General features: G+C 35.6%; 1 protein-coding gene across 1 annotated transcript in view; it reads left to right on the plus strand.

The window, feature by feature from the left end:
• LOC128216068 (soluble guanylate cyclase gcy-36-like) overlaps window positions 1–14996 on the plus strand; it is a 43637-nt gene extending 28641 nt beyond the window's left edge. Inside the window, exons 6-14 of the mRNA XM_052922660.1 lie at window positions 2071–2254; window positions 5954–6030; window positions 6572–7051; window positions 9853–10027; window positions 11303–11448; window positions 12559–12707; window positions 13443–13589; window positions 14175–14331; window positions 14746–14996. Coding sequence (XP_052778620.1) covers window positions 2071–2254; window positions 5954–6030; window positions 6572–7051; window positions 9853–10027; window positions 11303–11448; window positions 12559–12707; window positions 13443–13589; window positions 14175–14331; window positions 14746–14996 — 1766 coding nt within the window. The remainder of the gene's footprint in view (window positions 1–2070; window positions 2255–5953; window positions 6031–6571; window positions 7052–9852; window positions 10028–11302; window positions 11449–12558; window positions 12708–13442; window positions 13590–14174; window positions 14332–14745) is intronic.
• Window positions 14997–17391: the final 2395 nt, after the last annotated feature.

The raw sequence follows: 17391 nt of genomic DNA on the forward strand, positions 1-17391 counted from the left end.
AGATAAATGTCGCACCGGACACATTTATTGAACGTTGAGGCTGAAGTTAGAGCACAACTACCGACCAGCTGTCGATTCCGTAGTGAAGAAGTCTTACGTGTCATTGTTGCATGTTGTGAGAGTCATATTGGGATATCACCTTAACAGCCATATTGTTAGGAGAATGATTGAATAAAATAGCTTCTTAGCATTATTATTCCCACCGTTAGACTAATTTGCATTTGTTTTAAAACAGTTTCTCGTCTTGATTAGTTTAATTCAAAACCTAGACACGCGGCAACGTTGTGGGTGATTTCATTCAGCTGTGATTCTTGAGGTTGAATGCCCACAAGTATCGTCATTTCTGTTTGATTGCTAAATTGTATTTTATCCCCTGCATAGGATGTAGTTTTTCGCAGTGTTATTTGCCGAAAATTGAATTAAAACTAATAACAGAAAAAAATACTTTAATATAATGGCAACAACAGGGACAAGCCTAGTATTCAAGGCTAAACACACACTGAATGGAAGAAAAACAACATAGAAAACACACGAATGGCCATTGCCTTGGAACGTTCATCGACATAGGTGATCTCCGAGGGTTTAAACTAACTTAAGAGTAATCAACCTCACACTCGTCCCAATATTGATCAACATAAATACTGCAACAAGATGGGTATTGATAAATATTGGGGTACCGCATTGAAACAGCCAATTAAAACACTTGAATATCACTTAAGGTACAATACAATTAAACACTAAGGGCCATCTGTAATGTTTTGCCGGTTCAAACTTGTTTCAAACTACTCATTCATGTAATGCTTGAATCAAGCCGGAGGTAAAACTTTTGATTAACTGCAATGACAAATACATTATGTACCCCAAAAAGGATCATGCAAAAATGCATTATTAATAAATGATTGTTAGTTTCAATGAGACCAGAAGTGTTGATCGTTCGTTTTATCTTGATGTTCTAAATGCATCATATAGCCCACGGCCGGCGTAATCAAAGACAGTATTATAACAGCAATATTTCTCAATAGATGATGTATGACAGAATGTAAACACCATACCGTTCAATAGTGGGATCAAGAGTATTAAACACATCCATTCAGACACAGATTCTCTTAATAGACATTGTCAATCACGCTGTTGGCGGAAAACGCCAAGCGAGTTGTGGCTCTAAGAAATATTTTGTTTAATCTAACAATACAGATTCACTCTGCCTACTAGTAGCTGAAAAACTTGTAGAAGTATTACGAGAAAGCTATATAGTCAAAGCTTTTAAAACTGCATGTCATTGGTATTTCTTCAATGGAATCTGTTATCATTTTGATCTCAATTATAGCTCAAATTGATTGGTAAGTGACAGGCTTTTAAAAGTGCAAAACTTCCTTTACACTGAGTAAACTAACCATGTTGTGTGAGGTATGTTCACCAGTGAAACATGTGTGTAACCAGACAGTTTAAACAAACTGTATTCCATTCCGGTTTCCCCTTTGAGCTATTCTTAGCAAAGAGTTAGATCAGCTTAATTATAAAAAGGATCATAATGGATTCCAAGTAAGTTCCTTATATCTTAGTCCTTTTTTTTCAAATAAGGAAAATGGAACTAGTTTCTTATTCCTTATCCAAAATTTGTAATTGCAAAAACACATAAAATGACCTGTTTGTAACGTGTTCCGTCTTTTCATACAAATGAAGCGTAGTGATATGGAACAATGCACGAAAAAAAAAAAAATTTGAATAAGGTATAGGGAAAAAACTCATTATCCCTGTTTCGAAAAGGGAATAAGGATAAAAGAATTAGACATAGGGAACTATCTGATCCTCCATGTGATAATAACAAAATCATCATATAGCATTGCATAATTCATTAAAAGTTAAACGATTTGCAGACCTTATTTGATTCCAGCTCTCTGTTTCTAGGCTGACCTATCCTCATTTTAATATTTCCGCATTTCAACGCAATTATACCGGATTCTTCTCCCTCAAAGCTCAGTTTTCAACTCACGTTCCAATTTTAAACCGTTCTTAATCAAATTTTATTATTTTTTCAGTTTTAGATTCAACAGTTTTCCCTATTTTCAGGCGTTGAGCTACCGGTCGTGCTAGAAATTTTCGGGGAGTATTTCTTGCAGTACTGTCTGAGACACGGGTACGACAAAATGCTGAAGACCCTTGGGAGGAACTTCAAGTCATTTATCCAGAACCTGGACTCTCTGCATGCTTTACTCGCCTTGACATACAAAAATATCGTTGCTCCGTCCTTCAGGTAATATTTTCACTTGTATTGTTGCGGGTATGCCATTCGGTAGCGACATGTCTATCACACACTCATTGATAATAAAACACGGCAAAATTTTAATAACGGTCAAAGCCTATGATGATCAACGGATTTAATTTTCTGAAACCTTAAAATATTTGTAAATTGCCAGCTTCTAGATATGGCCTAGACATGTATGTGAAACTTGAATCACTGCAATCCGTCTATTCCTGATGAAAGCTTTAATATTGGATTCATGCACATATTTCTTATACACTATATTGTTTGAGCTTGTTTGGCTTATAAGTGTGTATCTCTTTAATACATGTACATAAACTTTAAATGAACGGATCTGTATTTATCATTTAAAAATGGCGTTTAGTATTTTTGTTTTTACAAAAGCGATCTTTCTGATAGTGATTGCATTTTCCTTTCAATTTGTTGATTAAAATGTATTTCTTTCGTAAATTATCATTTGATTTTAGGCAGAAAACGTTTAATATTCATTTTCTCAGGAATAATTCTAAACAAAAAAGAGGACAGTGTCATGGATGTTTTTTACTTCATTCAGATTTCGTATTTCACTTTGTCAGTAGCATGCTTTTCTGAAGCATAAATATAATTGCAGAAAACGTTATTATATGTTAACTCAAGCCATAAACCATTAAAATACACACTCGGGATCATCTATTACCAAGTAATGGTATCTTAAATTCTAATTTCCCTCAAGAGAAACGATTTGCCTTAAAGCTATGTACAACGTCGACAAAGATGAATTCTGGATGACTTGCAATTTATTGTCGTAGAAACGCGTTTAAATGAATATGTCAATTGCATGCCAAGACTGTAATGGCCCTCTTCTTGTAACACAACAGGAAATTCACTTACAGCTAACGGCAATGTTGGACATTGGAATTACTCCCACTTATTGGTAATAGGAACCGAAACACACTGCTCATAATTTATAAGGTTCCAAATATTACCAAATGACGTAACTATATGGTTCGTTGCATTACTCATATCTTGCTAATAAACCAGTCTTAGGTACGATTGAACTCGCAAGAACAACCTAGTTTTGCGAGATGAGAACTGGCGGTTTCTTTTTTTTTAATTTAACTAATGTGACCGGGAAAACAGTAAAATAAACCATCACTACAAAAGATATATGCTATCACTTATTTTGTATTGTTTAGATGAACAACATAAAAAACATTGCAATAATCTTCGTATACATTCCGAAATGGCCAAATTAATAGACGAAATACACAGTATTAATCTGAAGATAATATGGGTGAGTAACCATTACTTATTGCAAATCGTAAACTAACCATGCACCGTTAGGTCTCCATTTTAATGGACATCAGTGAGGACATAACTTCAAATCCTTTCCCAGCTGGGTAAGCTAAAGCGAGATATATATATTTTTTTATGTATAGCCAATGATCCCTGAAACACCTACACTGAAGGAAAATCACGTGAAGCCTTGTAATGGGATCCGTCAATAGTATCGAAAGATAAATTCACCGGTGAAAAGTTAGTTTTCAGAAGTAAAAATATGGGTGTTATTAAAACATGCATCCCGGTTTGGTTGCGAATCTTCAATGTTTAACGCCAACTGCTTCTTAGAATGCAAAGTCGTTTTACACCATATATTATTTAGTATAATATAATGAAATATTTCAGACACTCAAAAAACAAATCATTTTGTTTTTGTTTAAAGCGGGTTAAAGTGTTCAGATGGTTTTCAATATTTATTGGATTACAAACTGCTCCAAACGACGTTTGGCTGGATTCATCACTCCACCGAATAGTGTATTTAAAGACATTTTTTGAAAAATAGAACAGGCACTTTTAGACTATCATCAGACTTGTTTACCTTTCGACGTCTTTTTTTTTGAAATGCCTTTATATGTATGTACGATCCAAATCATAAAACCACATTGACTTAAATGACAGGATTAAAATATTGCTTAAGACAAAGGAAACAGAAAAAAAAACACAGTCATGAGTGTGTTACGATTAAAACTCGTCTTTGGTATGTGTAGGTGAGTAAGAATAATCATGGTGCATTATTTAACGTTAATGGTACACTGTCTAATGGCAATATCACAAACACTACAAAACCAAGGTAAATGCAAAGAAAACGTATGCATATAAGGGTGATCATTCGGTAGCACATCGCATACAGAAGAAATAGCAGTTTCAGTATTAATTGAGACTGTTTAATGACCAACCACCAATCCCCTGAAGTACCAACGTTCCCTTTAGTGAAGTTCAATAGTCATCTGTTTATATTCAATGGTCCCCGAAGTAACAGAACAACCATAGGGTCAGCAAACTGTATCTTCATAATCTACATATGAATTCCTTGAAACTCATCATTCAGAAGGACAAAATACGCCATGCTATAAAAAGAGCAGTTATAGACTGATTGAGAACAATTAAGTAATGACTGTGATGGTAATTACATGTCTGTCTATAAAGCCAACACAGACATGTTATACCCATGCACAATAGCTGTTCTGGTTATATACCATGGTTGATATAAAGTGTAGACTTCAAACGCGTTGTGGACTCACTCGATGAAAACGCGATAGAATGTTGTCTTAGTAAAGAAACACTCCAGGGATTACACATTGATACACGTTGATTTTATCTGCTAGAACAGATCAACATTTAGCTGACAAACGCCAGTGATAATGTGCATTATATGTCCTTGGGTAGAATCCTTATGAGTCACAAGTAAAACAATAGATTTGAGAATAACCTTAACGTATCGACGATTCGGAGTTGAAACATCGACCATTGAATGGCTGGAAACCCATTAATCACTGATCAAAGTAGAAGCGTGTGTGATTTTAAAACTATTCCAATGTTGTTTGATACTCACAAACTTGCTGGCTAATTGGATGTTTCGGAAAACACATTAACACCGATTGATAAACAAAGAAAAGGAGTTGCCTAAGTCGTATATCTTATAAAAATATTGACTGGAATACTTTTGCATTGCTTCTATTATGACGTTGTTACGATGTGTCGATATGTTTATGAAATGTTATATATATCCTTATATAATTATGACGATCTTGTTATACTATTAAGTAAATGTCCATCACGTTTCATCTTTTCGTTTGTGTTTTCGCTCGGTGAGTGACACTGGAAGTGGAAAAGTGTCTAGAATAAATGGGATTCTTTCTTCAACTACTAGTTGTTCTGTTTTACACTTTGTTGAAAACTAGTTTTAGTCATAAATATTATTGAATTTTCGTTGTGTAAATGGTTTTAGTCTCAAAAATATAAATGGTCGTTTAAAAAGCTCAAATAAGTGTATTAGAATGTAAAAAAAAGGACAGCTTAATCGGTGGAAGGGTGCTTAGTTTCATCTAGTTTTTATAGAAAAATATGAGCATGAATCCGGAGAAGCAAATTATTGAAAATAATATTAATGAGATTATATAAGTAATGATAAATGCAATTCCATATTTAAATAAAAGGCTTAAGATGTAGACTATAAGGACTCAAGTTTTTTTTGCACCTTCAAGCATTCGTACAAATCACTCTCAACCCTAGTTATTGAAATGATACAAAAGCGCTTTAGCATATATCGGTAGCTGGTCTTATGCTCAGCCACTTTCAATCGTTACAAGGGTTTGAAAGTGAGTTATTTGACAGGTTTGTTTCCTAGCTATCCCTCGTTGCCTTTTTCAGATGTGAGACAAATGAAGATGACAGTCTGTCTTTACACTACTACACGATACGGCCGGGACTCTACCCTATTGTTCTAGGTAAAATTGGGCTTTTACAGAAATAAACATAACTCAATGCAAACAAAGTCAAATTCATAACAGTAAGTTATTCCCTGACTAATACTACATACATAATTTGATAAAAGCTGCAAGGATGCAATATAGATGATTGTATGTCATAAAACATGTGCATTACTAAGCATTATTTATTCGTAACCCAAACCAGCATTATAAATATGGCCAATTAAACCATACAATCCTAGCATGGTGGTTAATGGTGCTGGATGCAAACAAACTAAGCTATTCTGATTTTCTTTTTCTTAAGTCATTTTTTCTTAAATTGTAAAGGAAAGAACTGTTTTTCAAATTCAAGATCAGTTAATTTGTTTAATAGTTATGTTGTATGCATACTTGAAGTAACTTTGTTAGAAGTGCATACAATTATCGACGTCTCAGCTTAAATTAAGGCTTTTCATTATTGTCTTAGTCTGACCTTATGTCTTTTCATGATCATTGACATCATCGAATGACCTTTCACACTGGGATATCGTTTGTGATGATTGAAATTCCTATCATCCAGGGCTCGTTAAGGCGGTTGCTCGTGACTTGTACAATCAGGAGGCTGAAATCAGCGTCGTGGAGAAATCTCAGGAAATCATCGCTGGAGGGAAAACCCAGGAGCACGTCCACTTCCGGGTGGTCCTCACGCGCAGTGACGACACAAAGTCTCTTGTAGAGTTCCGGCCAGCTTTCCTCACTGACTTTAAGATTAGTGCAGAGCAGTTCTGTAACGCGTTCCCTTATCATATTATTTTTGATTCCAACCTCAAAATCAAACAGTCCGGAATGATGATTCAAAGACTCTTACGGATTCCGCTCATCGATCGACACATGTGTGATATATTTGAACTCATACATCCTCAGATGCAAATGGTCGTTATAAACTTAAGGATGTTCATCAATGCAGTGTTTATGCTCAAAGTGATTCTTCCTACAAAAAATCAAATCACTCACCAAACGACTGAAAGAAATGGTGATATGCCTTCTCTAATACTGAAAGGTAAGTGTAATTAAACTTAAGAGCAAACATACGTTGACACGCATTCATTGTCTAAGACTGCAATAGTTTGTCACGCATTTATTTCCTCAGACGTCCATACTTTTTCCGTAGACTGCTATAGTCTGACAGGCATTTATTTCCTTAGACTGCTATAGTTTGTCAAGCATTTACTTCCTTAGGCTGCCATACTTTGTCACGCATTTACTTCCTTAGACTGCTATAGTTTGTCACGCATATATTTCCTTAGGCTGCCATACTTTGTCACGCATTTACTTCCTTAGACTGCTATAGTTTGTCACGCATATATTTCCTTAGACTGCCATACTTTGTCACGCATTTATTTCCTTAGAATGCCATAGTTTGTCACGCATGTTTTCCTTAGACTGGCATACTTTGACAAACATATATTTCCTTAGACAGCCATACTTATAACAATCATATATTTCCTTAAACTGCTATTTTTGACACACATTTATTTCATTAGCCTGGACTGATATAGTTTGACACGCAATTATTTCCTTAGACTGCCATACTTTGACAAGCATATACGTCCTTAGACTGCTTTTTTGAGACGCATTTATTTCATTAGACTGATATAGTTTGACACGCAATTATTTAATTAGAATACACGTGGTTAAATCCAATGTGACGGAAGTTAATTATTACGTAGACATGCAGTATATTTCAAGTGCGCACATATAAGTTTTTGCAGGCGCATTTGATTCTTAATTGGTTTATAATGAAGTACACGCAACGCTAGCTTTCCCTAAATATTGAATAGACGCCTTAACCTTTCCAAAGTATACACAAAGGTAGTTCTTATTTAAACGTATATGAAGCGGTTCCTTTCTATGATGAGTATCGTAAATATGCATCTAGATCACCAATGATTTGTTTTCTATATTTAAATTATAAAATATTTATTTTACTTACGTTCGAAAGGCATTATCGATGACAATTATGTAACAGTTGTATTTGTCTTTTTTCAACACACTTTCATGCAATGAGTATATTAACGGGCAATAATTGTCATGCATTATGAGGAAACAGACTGATTTTTTTACATGACATTGCATAACGAACAACTAAGGTTTTCAAAATTTCACTCTGCTTTCCAAGGAGCATAATTGCGAGATTTAGATAGTTTAAGATATTCTGGTGTCACCGTGTAACAAATTAAAATTTCAACACAATGGTCAATCGCATTTTTTCTTGCAAGATGAAAAAAATGGACAACCTGAATTTTATGTAATTAATAAACTGGTGCCTGGGTTTGGCTATATTTTGGACAAATATTAAATATAGGCAGCGAACTAACTGGGCGCCGATTTATAAACGTGCGAGAAACAATCGAAGAGTCAAAACTCGTTCTTCTTAGGGCCCTTTTATACCAATGTATCAAAGTTATGACAGCCAATTAAAAGGGCACAATTTAGATTTACACTTAATGGGGCTGTGGCGGATCCGTGGTCTAGTGGTTACAAACTTGACTATCAATCCAGGGGTCGCAGGTTCGATTCCCCGTCGCATCACTAAAAAATACTAATTGTTTTCCGTGAGGGACGTTAAATGGGGTCCCGTGTGACTGTGCTATACACCGGTGCACGTTAAAGAACCAGGGTAGCTCTAACCAGGGTTACATTCTGTCTGTGCACTATGCTCCAAAAACCTAAAATGACTAACGGAGCACTCGCCGAATGGGCAAGGCCCGAGTGCGAGTATAAATAAGCTTACACACCCAACCCTTACACTTGGTAGATAAATGACTTGATAGTGTTAACTATACTGTGTCCCTTTAAGAGCAATTTAATTTGAAAATATGTCTAGTTTTCGTATATTTCACCTTACTCTGCCAGAAGAAATCGTATATATGCCGTAAATTGGATAGCAAATAGAATTACAAAGACATCACAATCCAGCAAGTACGATGCTGCAACATTGGCTCGACAATGACATTAAGTCACAGGAGTCGATCAGTGTGCATTGAGTCCATGTTTTAACGTTTGGTACAACTCATCATGGGGATAATACTTACTATATTAAAGCGGTTTTGGTTAACCAATGAAAGTAGATACGGGCTACAGTTGCTTGATGTGTGTTATAAGCAATACATAATCGCGACATTGGCTTAAGTTTACAACTTTTTAATATCATACTCGTCTTTTTTGTGTTTTAAAACTGCGGTGTTTAGCTATGTTTAAGGTGTGCAACCAATGCTGAGCCAAAGGCTCATGGTGACATTCTGCAGTGAATTTCTCTCGTTCGTAGAAGATCAAATGTATTCTGTATATATTCTCCTTGTAAACAACAGTTTTTTTTTGTTTCTTTCTATATGTGTTGTCAATATGGGAGTTTTAATCTGTTTTGGTTCAAATGTGTTAAATGGTTTTACTTATTGAGGAAAACAAACATCTTGCGATCATTGACATTATAGCTTATATTTATAGTTAATAGGTCGGACGTATGATATAAAAGCTCCGTTTTCGGCAATAAATGGCAAACGTATGTAAATGACAAGAAACAGCAACAACAACTACCTTCAAGTTTGTTTAAATTTACGTGCACTGGAGGAGTGCGATTAGCAAGTATGAATTTGGCAACCTAAACGATATTTTCTTATTCATGTAAACCGTTAGTCCTGTGTTGTCCTACGTGTTTTTCTGTCTTCTGAGCTTGGCTTGAGATATTGCTATTTGTGTTCTATTAAACCAGATTGAAGTTTTCAAGTGCTGCCTTTGTCACTGCAGTGTTAACATCGCATTGCTAAATTTTGTGATCTTCATCTGTTCATTCTTTCCTAGGTCAGATGATGTGGCTTGACGACATCCAGCACATGATCTTCATCAGCTCGCCCCGCCTCTCCAGTCTCACAGAGCTTATGGAGATGAACGTCTACCTTGCTGATATCCCGCTATATGACGTCACCAGGGAGCTCGTGCTCCTCAACCAGCAACGCATCGCGGAGATAGACATAGCGTGAGTTAAATACAATTTACTGATTTTAGAGCGATCTTAAAAACAGCTGTTATGAATTTGGCTGGAGTCTGTTCCTAGGAATAAAACCAGTATTGATGCAATTTTTGAAAAGCCAAGAAAATTCATCGTTGTTTGACTTGAATCATAAACAGTTAAATGCGGAGAAATTAGATTAGATGTAATCAAAATAAATGTTTGTTTCAACTTACCCGACCGACCCTTTTTCCCTCCCGACCCTACACGAGTCCCCTGGGTAGTTTGGATTATTCCTCGTACTTTTCCCTAAATTGTGAACTTAACCTTTCGAACATGTTAACATAAGACCATTTTTTATTTAAACTGATACAGGTCGGTATTGTGCAGAATCATGGCTCTAAAAAAGAAGATAAAATGTTAAAACTACCTACCTTTCTGAGATGTTTGTGGATAAAAGCACTTAGGCTATATATTGAAAACAACTCGTTTGGTTGAAAATGATTTTGTCCACTATATTATTAGTAAAATATAAGATCCATCGAGTCCAATGGCCAAGTCAGCCGTGTAGGGTTTCAATCGAACTAAAAATCGGTTAGCTTTCTCGAAAGTGTGAGCTGACTTGAATCTTGAATGATAAGAAATTCGCTTTAGATTGTCCAGCTGGCTTCGAAATACGACATTTAGAAAATGAACGTCAAACTAACCCAACAAAACAATCGACAATAATTGTCAAGCCGGTTCCATATATAACATTGATTGCATTTTTTTCTTTCGTTTATGATGTATGACGCAGACGGGTACACGAAAAATTTTCATGAATCGCGCGAGCCATTATTATTACAAAATAGCAGAATTTTCTACAAGTGGGTATTTGTTCTTAGAAAAATGTAACCGACAACATACGATAGTATTCAATAATAGCTGATATTTGTAACATCGTATATTATTGGTAAAATGACGTCGCTATTGATATTTGCACTGAAATACCGTTTTCAGGAAGTGGAGGAGGCACTACATCTTGTGAAGAGCATAAACAAATTGAAAACAGATATCAATAATTAAATTGGTTTTAACAGACAGTGCACTTTTGTTTTTGTTTATTGAAATTCCTGAATCTCGCGTGTAAATTCAGCGTTTGATTCTTTGTATCAGACTAACAGTCGTCAGGAATGATAGACAAATCCGATTGATACTTGTGATATGAAATAAGACATAATATATTGCTAAGTAAGTGTATATGATTGCTTTGGTATTATATTAGATCTTCTAAATATAATTAGAATCTGAACATCATTGCAGCAAACGTCTGGACGAGACCACAATGGAGCTACGGAAAACTTCCAAGGCTCTTGAAGAGGAGAAGAAGAAAACCGAGAGTCTATTGTATCAGATGCTTCCGGAGAGGGTTGCGGTAGAACTGAAAAATGGACGGCCAGTACCTGCTGGTATATGATGGACTCGACAATTATAAGTTGGCTAGAAAATCATCTATTCATTTTAAAATATCATCAGTCCATTGATTTTCATTTTACTGATATGGTCCCAGAAAATTTAAATCAAATAGTATTGACTTTGTTTACATTTATAATACGTCAAAGGTCACGGTCAAATTTAAAGATAATTTTTTGATATGCATTGTTCTCCGCGTTGTCCCTGTATTTTAATGCAATGATTCTTAAATATATTCGAACAAATGTTCTCCATCGTTTGTATCGTACTGGATACAGATCTTTACGACAAAGATTTCGATCACACTGAAAGGCCCTTGGTCAAACGTCCTGATTTGTTGGCGTGTCCAGGCAGTAACGTCGTCTTGCATTGGGTCTTTTAAATGACATGATATAATTGAAAACCATGACTCGACAATGCGTCCCGTGCAATATTATTGCGAAAAGCTACAGAAACAAGCTCAGTAGCAAAACGTTCAAACATAAACCCGTTTTATAAAGACCAAAGTCTTGTCTTTAGGTAAAGGGTGAAGATTGCACTAAATGGTCATTTGTAAAAGCAACAACTCCTTTTTGGCTTGTCCGAACAGTAGCTTGACTATTTATCAAAACTATTTTAAAAGAATTTGGAACACATGTTCATTTTGACTAGACAAGATGTTAACTACAGAGTCATTATACGTGGAACAAAGTTCAAGGTCACTCTTTATGATCATTGGTCAAAATGCCTTGTATTTCTTATCGTCGTAAGAGCCATGGAGATTACAAAAAGAGCAGCACATTTGTACGCAATAACTACTCAAGTCCGTAGGTTAGGTCAAGCCACAAATAAAGGTAAAAAGTCATTGTACTTTTTCTTGTCAAGACTTTTACTTGGAGATGCATTTCGGAAATTTAAATTAACTTTGTGCACGTTTTCACGATGTCAAAATCGAGTGCAGCCAGCTCCAATCATGTCTACGTTAATGGTACATTTAAAGATCTTTGGTTCAAATTCGTTAGGTTTTGGATCTTTGTCAAATAACAGACACGTTTTGAGCAAAGGTGCTCATGTTTTAACTTATCGAAACATATATACCTTTTATTTACCGGTGCCTAAATTTTCAGAAAAGTTTGAGCAGGTGACAGTGTTGTTTTCCGACATCGTGACGTTCACCAATATTGCTTCAGCCTGCCCGGCCATCGATATCGTTAATATGCTCAACGATCTCTACAACAGGTTCGACGCCTGCACCACCGTACATGGAGTTTACAAGGTGTGACTCTTTAATTAAACTAATTTTGTGGGGTAAAGCTTGTTACCATTGCACTACAAGGTACCACTGTAATATGTGCAGAAATATGATGGAGTAAATTAAACTGATTTCATTTTGTAATGGTAATACAATGTTTATTTAAATAGCATGCAGGCATATGGATAAAGCTGATCAAAGCTGGTTCGATCAAGGTTAGCCGAAAAACAAATGTTTGGTCAATATGTAACCGACAATTATCATTACCCAATGAAATCATTTATGCTAATCAGTATGAGCTAACTAACCGTAAGATAACCTATGTACAATTAAACCAAGTTTATTTTTACAAATGACTGCTCGTGATGTCTACCTCTATCATTTGAAGGGGTATTGTTTACTGATTACCACTGTAAGAAGTAAATGACGAAATATACATTGCAGATATAGATATGGCAGTTGGTCTTAATTTTTGTTGAAATCAGATGTGGAATGACAAATTTGAAATGTTTTTTGTAACATAATTATGTTTCGATATGTCATACCAAATAATATGAGTGCACCGAGCTCCCCAAAATTAAATATTTGTACATTGCCAAAATGGCAGCTCAAAAAAGATACGCGTGCCCTTTTGCTATATACTAGTACTATTGTGTTATTATACTTAATTTGAATTCTATTTTTTGTTCAATAGTTTAGTCTTTACTTATTTCTTTACTAATAGGTCTAAGTTAACAAGTTTGTTTTTTTCTTGCACAGGTGGAAACCATCGGTGACGCGTACATGATCGTCAGTGGGGTCCCGGTAAAGACCACAGCGCATGCACAACTAGTCGCAAACTTCGCCTTGGACATGGTGGCTGAGGCATCGAACGTTAACTCGCCAGCGACTGGAAAACCTCTGCAGGTAATGAAAGACAGCAACATATGTCAATGTGTCTTTCATCTAAGGTAGAGGAAAACGATATTTATAAAGGTTTTGTTGGGGTTTGTGTCTGCACCCAAATTCGCATATATGCGGGAGGATGTACTGTCATCTGCACCGTTAGTCGTGGATCTTAAATTGTGTACAAATGTTAAAAACGCATTCTTCATGGCCCCTATTGACCCTGACAGAATGGGGTTGTCTGTTTAGCGGACCGTGGTGACACGGCGGTGTACAAGATACTTCCTTCTATAACGGGTTCTTTTATCATTATTATGGTATCGGAGAAGAAGATAATTTGCTTCTTCCTCTATTTGTGCCGACTGTTAATAAATAATAATTTTCCTACCATGTTCTTTCTTTTGTCCTGTAGTTTCATGTTGATGTAAACGACATCTGATGATTGTGACAATTGTCTGTTCCAAAACATTTTATGATAGCTGAAGTTTTCATTGTATTATTAAGCTGTTGCTAATGATTGCGTTGATATAACTTTTTAGTACCTCTATTGTTATGCAGATACATGCCCTTCTTCATTTGTAGCTACCACCTTTATTGTTTGTGTAGATCCGGGTGGGTATTCATAGCGGTCCTGTTGTAGCAGGGGTGGTCGGCAATAAGATGCCTCGCTACTGTCTGTTTGGTGACACTGTAAACACGGCCTCCAGGATGGAGAGTCATGGATCCGCCGGTCGCATTCACTGCAGCCCAAACAGTCATAGGTAGAGCTATTTGAAAATGTATATTTTTAAAAGATACGACTGACATTGTATGTCGGAATAAGTGTCTGAAACAGGGATTGACTTTGAAGGGTAAGCGTAGCGATGCAATATTTTGACATGCATAGTTTATTACTGTTATCTCCGATATAGACATAGATTAGGACGATTTCTTGGAGGGGACGGTCGCCCCGGGTGCGCCCCCTTCCTGAAACCGTTATTTGGAATGATATTGGTTGTAAACGTTTTGGCAAGATAACTCCGTTTCCAGAAAGAACAATGCTATTTATGATGATTATGAAAGTTTTCCCGTGAACAAAAATACGGACGAGCAACATGTAATGTACTTTCTAAAATATTTGGTATTTTTCGTTTAGAGTCTTAACATATGAACGTTTCTTTTGCAATATATAGCCACCTTATACAAACAAAGGACTATGAGTTCCGATGTCGAGGGGAAGTTGATGTGAAAGGGAAAGGGAGAATGATGACGTTCTTCCTCCTAGGGACCAAAGACAAGCGGCTCACGGAACCACTCGATGAGCACCTTGATCTACCGATTGAGGGTGCGAACGAGACCGATGCAGTGAAGGTGACAAATCACAGGACATCAAGTGACGTCAGTGGCTCACTTGGAAAAGGCGTCAGTAGCACGTGCAATATAATCTGATGGTTTTTATCAATGTTAAGAAGTATATGCGAACCTAGACTTTGGTAAAAGTTAAATTCGGGTCAGGTTTGGGAGGAACTAGTGTAATTGCTGTCAGGCTCTTGTTTAAAGTACATTAATGTATACACTCTTTGTATTAATAAAAACTCTATTTGATGTACATGTTTTTAATTTTATTTGTTTCTTAAATGATGTTGTTTTCATGAACAAATTGCGTGTGAAATAATATAAAGTTTAGGATTGAAATCATAAATATCGGTATCGACTAAGGGCCCAATAGAGTCTTTAATATTTCGAATTTAATTTAATTAAGCTCTGAAAACAAGCTAATTTGAAAATTCAAATACAAATCAATGGAAAAATGCTATTGTTTTGGATGATTGAAAATGCTGAAAATGCTAAAACTACTACGGACGTCCTTAGCTTTTGAAGCTGCTATAAATATTAAGTACGTTAACTTTCGAACCTCTACGAAACGAAATGGCATTTTAATAACTATTCTCAACATTTAAATGATGTCTCTTTGTGAAACGTATTTAAGCATGACGTAAAATTCCCTAAGATATGTGATAAAAAGAGCGAATATTTAGAAACCCAAATTGGGTCGGTAACTTTATGCTTTATAATCTGAAATATGTAAAAATACACATACCGACAACGGCTTTTGATTGACACCAGCCTTTTAGAATAATGTTAGGAGTGTTCACTGAAGCCGACACTTTGTAACGCTAGAACAATAAATAGCCATTTCTGGTTTTTAAGAATGTTGACGTGTTGCACTTCCGTTTCTTCGACATAGGGATAAGTACATATCCCGATCACAAATGTATTTCTAATTGAATCCTTGAACATTCTTTTGTTGTAGCCTGTTTCACGAATATGGATGGACCAGGCGTAAATTTAATTAAAAATGCTATGTTTGAAATGTTGAAAACAAAATGAAAATGATAATGATAATTTCAAACCAAAATAAAACTGATGTACTATTTAACAAGAGCTGTTGAGAGTAATAATTGTAATTATAATGATTTTAAACTGTAAAAACATTTTTAATTCTATTTATCGTTGAAAACCTTTTTAACAGCCCTGTCATGGAAATGTTTGTCAATGAAGATAACATAGGTGACATTCGTGTGCCGATTAACTAATGGTGATTCTCCTAAAGTCAAACTGGAATTTGGCTCTGATTTAATGATAACATTGTCATTACTCACACTATAAGTAATCAAGCAAACATTATTAACAGAACAGGAGAAATTGTTTTGGACGTTTTAAAAGGCAACATTTGAATGGTCTGCTTTTTTATCAAGGCCGGTTCAAGTACATTAAATGTCACATATTCAAACGTCAACGAAATTGGCAGAAAAGTTTAACAAAATATGTAACCACTATGGACAGAATAAAGGCCACAATGCTCTAGTTAAAAGATAGCACTGACAAGACCACTGTTTACTTTACCTTTTAGTACAGTTTAGCGTCCGTTTGACACACTACCATTGAGTGCGTTCCCTGTATAAGGACAGACTCTTCGAGCGACACAAAGATAACATTAAGATTTAACATGTAAGGTAATGGTAACACGACTATTGAGGGAATATTGACTGTTGAGTTGCGAAAGAACTGAGAAAAAACATGTCTGATATTCAATATCGTTGGTATTTACAAAGCCCGGCAAATGTGTTTTCTCCTGTTACTCCGATTTCGCACACAGCGTAAGACAGCACATTCACCTTACAGCACGCTAATGAGTTCGATGAATTTAATGTTGTAATAATGTCTGTCACATTCGTTGTAAAATAAATCAAATTAATTAATTCATTAAAAAGCAATTCATCCCGCATGCAAGAATTTCAACCCACTTTGGCCAATTCCAGCCATCGTATTTACGTTATAAATGTTTTCAAAGCTTATTTTGTTTGAACACAAATTGAAAGTATCATTTGCATGTTAATGACCCGTCGTGTTATTTCAATTATCTTAATTCAATGCTTAGTGCGTTTTTATCAAATGAGCCTACAAAACGCACTTCCACACACTGCTCTTTGGAATTAACTTATTGACATCACTTCATTTCCTCCAGGAATGTTTTATTACACTTTGAGCATAATTTTGACATTTTACTAAAAGAACACAGATCTTGGCATGCGCAAAATTAGATAAAGTTTTGTCAGACACACTTTTTCAATAAAAGTAAGGGCATGATATTGTAGAGCATGAGTGAAGGTAATCCGAAAAGTAAGGGCATGCTTTTGTGGTGTGGTATTTTTGCAGGCCAATGATTCAATCGAAAACCGTAAAATATTGGGACGTCACCATTTTATGACTACATGGAATGGTTTATGCGAAAGGTTTTGATCAATATTATGCTGAAACATGTTGGAGAAGGTTCAATTTT

The sequence above is a fragment of the Mya arenaria genome, chromosome 14 (assembly GCF_026914265.1).
Source record: "Mya arenaria isolate MELC-2E11 chromosome 14, ASM2691426v1".
Taxonomy (NCBI): Eukaryota; Metazoa; Mollusca; class Bivalvia; order Myida; family Myidae; genus Mya; species Mya arenaria.